A 7,601-nucleotide genomic window follows, 5' to 3' on the forward strand; every position below is an offset into this window, starting at 1 on the left:
TTCATCTTTAGCACAGACGACATGATTCCAAGAAGCCGTGTACGAACTGTGGTTCAAAAGGTAATAAAGTTCCCAGGTATCCGTTGATTTGTGTGGTTGTCTTCTTCACAGGTAATAATAAGTGATCAATTCGATCCTGACTTTTTGCTTGAAAATGTCGACAAATAACCGTTTCTTCGCTTCGTTTCCCCACTCTGATTTAGGAGAGCTTCGATACGATGGATCTCTTGAGTGGTTAATGGTGGACAAGAATGTTCACGCAAGTCTTTATACCACTGATGCTACACGACTTCGTCCGAGATGAGTGTGGGGGTGTAGTGGTTGTCTAGGGGTGGGGTTCTTCTTATAGACTTTAACGAATTATGAGAAGTTCCCCTGGTCCTTATTCAGAAGGTTAATTCTGGACACTATATTATTTATTGACTAAATATATTTATGGCTACGAGCCCCCAGTCAGCAATGCCGACAGTTAAATTAAAAGAAATACAAAGATGAAATTTAAACAATAACAATTTAATAAATGAAATTTAAAAGAATTTAAAGTAATCAATGTCTCTCTTTCACCCAATGATCCCTTTGATCATCATTTGAGTTCACAGTGTGAGGAGATTTTTCCCTTCTTGAGTGCTACTCATCTAAATCTCTTCGTTCCCTTGTCTTTCTCTCCTTTCGTGATCTCCACTTCCGCTTCCTCTTCTATAATCCTTGTTCCTTGCCGTTATCTTGACTTCCGGTTCGTCTTCTAGTATCCGGAACCCTTGACGATATCCCTTGAGGTCACCCGAAATTCACTCGGTATCTCTCACCGTCACCCGAAATTCTCTGAACTTCTCTCGTCCCCCGAAATTCTCTGAAATTCTTTCGTCCCCCGAAAGCTTCCTGTTGAAAGGTATAATGCATTAGCATAGGGTTATAAAAATCTTCCCTCACACTACGTCACTGAACTGAACCATCAGTTTAAGGCGGGACATTTGGGTCGCGCATGCGCACACATCGAAATTCCCATACACTTCCGCCGCTTACAAAAATGGCGCCATAACACAATCACACAAAGGATACAAATATCTACATACTGAGCCCTATCAGTATATACATACAAAATATTTTAAATACGATTGTACTAAAATATTACTACGATTAGTAATATGACTATCTATATATTTATATATATTTCCTACACAAGCGTACCAAATCCACAATATTCACATTCAAATGGTGATAAACGGCAATCCGTTACTCAATGGCAAAATATATCATTACGTAAACAAATTTCTTGTCTACCAAAATATAACTACGCAAAGAATTACAATATTAATTCTTATAGCGGCTAGCGAGCAATACAATTCTTCACAAATACAAATCGTCCTTTCAAAAGGGCGTAAACGTAATAATCCACGAAATAATATGCACACATATTACTAGCGAAAGAAGAGAACATTTTCGCCTCACAAAATAAGGTGTACATAGTAACATTATGAATAATGATGCAACGAATCAACATCGTAATCAATCGTAAACAAAAGTACTAGCTAAAGTCATGAAAAAAATGCAAACTATTAAGGTCATAATTAACTATTCATACTTCAATACAAGTAAAATGTATACATACGACAAATTCTCTTCAATTAACAGCAGTCGTATCAAGCAGAATCAACGTAACATCAAACTTACCTGATCGAAGCTATTTCATGAATTTCCTAAATTCCGCCAATTTTTACGAATGGCTAACGGAGTGTGTGTCACTGCGACTCTTAAACACCAACTGACGAATTTCAGGCTTGTACCAGTCTTACGCCAGTTTCTCGAATCAAGTCCCACCTACAACGCATCCCGATTGGATGGCGACGGACTCTGGTCATTTGATCGAACTGTCAATCATAAAAATGTCAGTCTGTGTGTCCCCATGTACTGTCCAGCCTACCATTGTCGGCTTCCGGCTCTTTGAAGTTGTCTACGTCACGTGTTCCCATGTACAAAGATTCCCGCCAGATTTCCACTCAAGAGCTCAAACAAAGACTGGGTTACGTAAGAGGATTAGCCAACTTAGGCACTTGGAAAAACAAAGCTTACCTGGCTCCACTTACAGACTTATAAATACATGTATAATACAAGGGGTTGGGGTAAAACATCACATCCCCCCACGCTTGAGAATAAAATCAGGATTTTATTCACTCAAACTAAAAAAGCAAAAGTGTTACACGATATAAGAACAAAATCAGCAAAATGAACTAAATGCTAAACTGAGTATGAACACGAAAATATAACAAATGATCTATATCATTTCGGCGCTTCTACTCATGAAATCTGCGCCTACGTTTTCAGATCCTTTCACGTATCTGATCTGCATCTGGTACTGCTGTAAAAACAGCGACCATCGCATCAATCGACCATTGGACAACTTTGCCTGCGCCAGATAGGCGAGTGGTTGGTGGTCGGTCTCCAATATGAACTTACGTCCATATAGGTATCGCTCGAACCGTGATATGCCGAACACGATTCCGAGACATTCCCTCTCCGATACTGAGTAATTCTTCTCGGCAGCAGACAACTTCCGGCTGCCGTATGCGACAGGAAAAAGCGTCTTGTCATGCTCCTGGAGCAGTACTGCTCCCAGTCCCGTGTCGCATGCATCGGTGCGCAGAACGAATTCTTTATCCAAGTCCGGTAGACGAACAACTGCGTCGGATGTAAGTCTATCCTTTAGCGTTTGGAATGCGTGCTCACACGCATCTGTCCAAACGAACTTACTCGGGGTCCGTTTCTTGGTTAGGTCAGACAACGGGCCCGCAATCGCGCTGAAATTAGCGACATACCTCCGGTAATATCCGGCCAGTCCCAGGAATGATCTCACTTCCGTTTTCGTGGTGGGGCGTGCGGCGTTTCTCAACTGCTCCACCTTCGACTTCTCTGGAGACAGCGTGCCTTGGCTCAGGGTATGTCCTAAATAGTCTAATGTCCTGAAACCAAGGTGACATTTGGAAGGGCGGGCTGTCAAGCCCTCCTGACGTAGCCGCTCCAAAACGTCAGCTAACAGAGCGAGGTGTTCACCCCATGTCTCTGTAGCTAACAAGAGGTCATCCATGAAGTTGTGGACACCCCTATCGCGCAAGGGCTCCAACAACTTCCGCATCATTCTGGTAAAGACGCTGGGCGCGTTTTGTACCCCGAACGGCATCACCAACCATTGGTATGTCCCGTCGGGAGTAGCAAAAGCAAGCTTCGGTCGGTCTTCTTTCCTTACCGGAATTTGCCAATACCCCTTGGACAAATCCAGTTTGGAAAAATATTTCGCTTTCGAGACCGAAGCGAAGATATGTTCGGGGTCAGGTAGCATTTCAACTTGAAATTCTGTCACCTGATTCAGCTTCCGGTAGTCGACGCAGAACCGATGGGTGCCGTCCTTCTTCTGCACTAAGACTACTGGTGAGCTGTACGGAGAGTCGGCAGGTTCGATTACTCCCAGAGCAATCATCTGCTCGATTTCTTCCCTTACAACTTGTCGTTTCGCGTGGGGCAAGGGGTAGGGTTTACGCTGAACTGGTCGGTCGTCCACCATCTTTAACCCGAACTCGACAAGCGTCGTCCTCCCGGGTTTTTCGGTTAGCACGTCGGAATATCCGGCCAGCAAGGTCTCTATCTCGTTCCGCTGCCCTTCAGTTAACATGGGGTCACACTCCACGTCCGACGGAGTCTCGGCCCTCGTTAATGGACAGCTCGGGACAGTGTTAGCACCTTCCGTATCGCCTTCGATATCCTCGGTGACTATCGCTGCGACAACAAAATCGCTGGCGGTCTCCCTTTCCCGGTACCTCTTGAGCAAATTGGCATGGTACAATTTCTCTTTCGTCGGTAGCTGTATCCGGTAGGTTTGACCTCCGACCTTCTTGGTGACGACGTATGGACCCCTCCAGGAAACTTGCAACTTGTTGTGTTCCTGGGGCAACAACAACAACACTTTGTCCCCTACTTCAAACTGACGTGGTTTTGCGCGCTTATTGTAATTTTTCGCCTGTTGCGCCTTAGCTCGTTTGAGGTTTTCTTGCGCGAGAGAACAAACCTCTTCCAGTTTGTTGCGCAAGTCCGCGACGTATTGGTAGGTAGTGCGTACTTCCTCTACAGCGTGGTCGTCTGTCCACAGCTGTCTCAGTACGGCGATTGGGCCGCGTACGGTTCTCCCGTACAAGAGTTCAAAGGGAGAGAACCCCAAACTCGCTTGCGGTACTTCCCGGTATGCAAAAAGCATGGCCGGAATATACCGGTCCCAATCCCTGGGGCGGCCTTCGCACAATTTCTTGAGCGTGTTTTTCAAGGTCCCATTAAACCGTTCGACCAATCCGTTACATTGGGGGTGATACGGTGTAGTCGTGAGGTGTTTAATCGACATGAGGCGATTCACCTCCGCCATCACACGACTCATAAATTGTGTTCCTTGATCGGTCAAGATCTCGTCGGGCACTCCGACTCTTGACCAGATCGCAAACAGAGCTTCCGCGACGGTTTCCGTGTCAATGTTACGCAACGCAACGGCCTCCGGATAGCGTGTAGCATAATCGACAACCGTTAAAATATATCGATTTCCGTGCGCAGACGCGGGTTTTATCGGTCCGATTAAATCCATGGCAACACGTCTAAATGGTTCATCGATAAGGGGCGTACTCCCCAAAGGGATGGGTCGCTGATCCGTTTTCGGTGCCATTCTCTGGCATTTGTCACAGGAGAGACAGAACCGTTTTACGTCTCCCTGGACCCCTGGCCAGTAAAACTCTTTTACAAGACGGTCACGCGTCTTAGCAATTCCCATGTGTCCACCCATGAGACTCTCGTGTGCAAGTTTCAGTACTTCGCAACGCTTTTCCTTTGGCACGACGACTTGCTTGAAGTGTTCGTTGTGTTTCCTGGCGTGGCGATACAAGATTCCCTTCTTGTAGACAAACTTCACCGCGCCGTTCGGAGTTTCCCTTTCTGTTCCCGCTTCTGCGTGTTTGTGCAACTGCGCCAGAGTTGCGTCCTCCTGTTGCAGCTTCCTTAACTCCGCTGGAATAACATTACTAACCGGTGTCGATGTAACTTGGATTGGCTTTTGTTTCGGCTGTCGACTCATGGCCCTGGTTTCAACAGCACTCACTGGCATAGGTGTGCAGGTTTCGGGGTTCGGCTGGGGTAACACGTAACGGCAACCCAATATGACGTCATGTGATAGCCCCTCCAAGCAAGCAGCTTCAATTTTCCCCTTCACGTATGGTGAATCGAGGTCAATGACAGCTACTGGTAATGAGTCACGCGCGCAGTTCGCGTACTGAACTTCTATTACCTCCCCTGTATAGTCCTCCGGCTTGACATATTTCTTGTCGACAAGCGCGGGGACGCTGCACCCAGTGTCATACAAGATGGTGGCGCCTTCACCATTGACAGTTGCGGCCGCAAGGTTGGCTGGGTTGCGACTCGCTTCCGGCACACCTTCCTTCTTAGCTACGACATTCACCTGGGTCTGCCTGCCCTTGGGACAGTCCCTGGCAAAATGCCCCAGGCGCTTGCAATTAAAACATGTCGGCGGCCCTCGCCGACTTGCAAGTCCTGGTTTCGTGGGTGAGGCCTGTCCAGGTCGATAGGCGGCAGCCCTACCTGTAGGTGCCCCTCCGACCTTCCCGTCGCCCTGACGGTTACGGACAGCCGGCTCAACCTCCCCCATACGACGCGACTCAGAGGGTCGGGGTCGGTCAGTAACCCCGGAACCTCCACTCTTCGAGTGCGCCTGCTCGTATCGCTCCGCCATGTTAGCGATCTCTTCGAGCGTCCGGTGTTCTCTTTCTGCTAAGAAAACTGTCAACTCGCGACGGTAAGTACCCAGGACATGTTCCTTGAGTATTACCTCGCGTAGCCCTTCGTACGTGCGTTCGACTTCGGCCATTTTCATCCACTTCTCAAATAAACCTCGAACACGGTTGTGGAATTGAGAGTGGGTCTCTGTTACCTTTTTCACCGAGTCCCGGAAAAGTTTCCGGTAAGTCTCGGCGGTCAGCCGATAATGGCAGAGAAGCGCCTTCTTGAGGGCAGTGTAGTCATCAGCCTCTTCTGCAGTTAAGCCGTGGTAGACTTCCCGAGCTGCACCTTGCAAAAAGGCTGAGACATTAATGGCCCAGTGCTGTTCAGGGACCTGATGAGCGCGTGCGAGTTTCTCAAACTGGACGAGAAAATCGTCAATAGCCTCCTCCCTATCATTGAAGCGTGACATGTTGATCTGGACTATCCGGTGGTCGATGGAAGGTCGGCCGGTTGTTCCAGAGCTTGTACTGGCGTCGTCCCGTCCGTTGGTCCTAGCTTCAACTCTGACCTTTTCCATCTCCAGAGTGTGAGCGAGTCTGGCTAGCTCCAGCTCTTTCTGGGCGTCTCGGTCCGCTGCTATCTTGGCTAACTCTTGGTCCGCTGCTATCTTGGCTAACTCTTGGTCCGCTGCTATCTTGGCTAGTTCTCTCTGGGCTTCTCGGTCCGCGACTATCTTGGCTAACTCTTGGTCCGCTGCTATCTTGGCTAGTTCTCTCTGGGCTTCTCTTTCCGCTGCTTTTTCGGCCTTCCATTCCTTGATCCTTTCTTCTATAAAGGTTGCCAGGCGATCTCCCTCGTATCCAAGATCTTCCGACCCCATGGCGCGGTATTCCTTTATCATTTGTCGTTCGGTAGACATTATACTAATGTAAAGTGATACCTTGTCTCAAAATTCAAACAATATACAGATATTTGTAATACCAGTTTAAATACTTACCTGTCGACAACAACTAGTTTCGTTCAGGTAAGATATTTGTTCGATATCTGCTTCACACGTACTGCTATGAATGGAAGATCTACAAAGCCTGCACATATGACAATAAAAATACAAGATGAGAAAATCACAAAATTTCAAATACAAAGAATGGAAAATATCTCACACTGTTCACTAATACTTCTACCAATAACTTTAAGTCCCAAAATAATATATATGTCTAATTCATATCCCGGACGAAGCGCCCACTGTGGGGGTGTAGTGGTTGTCTAGGGGTGGGGTTCTTCTTATAGACTTTAACGAATTATGAGAAGTTCCCCTGGTCCTTATTCAGAAGGTTAATTCTGGACACTATATTATTTATTGACTAAATATATTTATGGCTACGAGCCCCCAGTCAGCAATGCCGACAGTTAAATTAAAAGAAATACAAAGATGAAATTTAAACAATAACAATTTAATAAATGAAATTTAAAAGAATTTAAAGTAATCAATGTCTCTCTTTCACCCAATGATCCCTTTGATCATCATTTGAGTTCACAGTGTGAGGAGATTTTTCCCTTCTTGAGTGCTACTCATCTAAATCTCTTCGTTCCCTTGTCTTTCTCTCCTTTCGTGATCTCCACTTCCGCTTCCTCTTCTATAATCCTTGTTCCTTGCCGTTATCTTGACTTCCGGTTCGTCTTCTAGTATCCGGAACCCTTGACGATATCCCTTGAGGTCACCCGAAATTCACTCGGTATCTCTCACCGTCACCCGAAATTCTCTGAACTTCTCTCGTCCCCCGAAATTCTCTGAAATTCTTTCGTCCCCCGAAAGCTTCCTGTTGAAAGGTATAATGCAT

At 46.5% G+C, this 7,601-nt stretch overlaps 1 protein-coding gene across 1 annotated transcript; it reads right to left on the bottom strand.

Annotated features, from left to right (window-relative positions):
- Positions 1–497: 497 nt before the first annotated feature.
- LOC149779745 (uncharacterized) lies at positions 498–6,980 on the bottom strand. The gene is made up of 2 exons (XM_089940604.1): positions 1,672–6,980; positions 498–879 (listed from the first exon to the last, which is right to left on the bottom strand). The coding sequence occupies exon 1, from the start codon at positions 6,680–6,682 to the stop codon at positions 2,273–2,275; it is 4,410 nt and encodes a 1,469-aa protein (XP_089796730.1). The 5' UTR covers positions 6,683–6,980; the 3' UTR covers positions 498–879; positions 1,672–2,272.
- Between the last annotated feature and the right edge of the window lie 621 nt (positions 6,981–7,601).

Source organism: Sinohyriopsis cumingii, chromosome 17 (genome assembly GCF_028554795.1).
Source record: "Sinohyriopsis cumingii isolate HCF-2022 chromosome 17, ASM2855479v2, whole genome shotgun sequence".
Lineage (NCBI taxonomy): Eukaryota > Metazoa > Mollusca > Bivalvia > Unionida > Unionidae > Sinohyriopsis > Sinohyriopsis cumingii.

Excerpts from the sequence above, each read along its gene's own strand:
- LOC149779745 (XM_089940604.1), bottom strand. The coding sequence starts at position 6,682 with ATGTCTACCGAACGACAAATGATAAAGGAATACCGCGCCATGGGGTCG.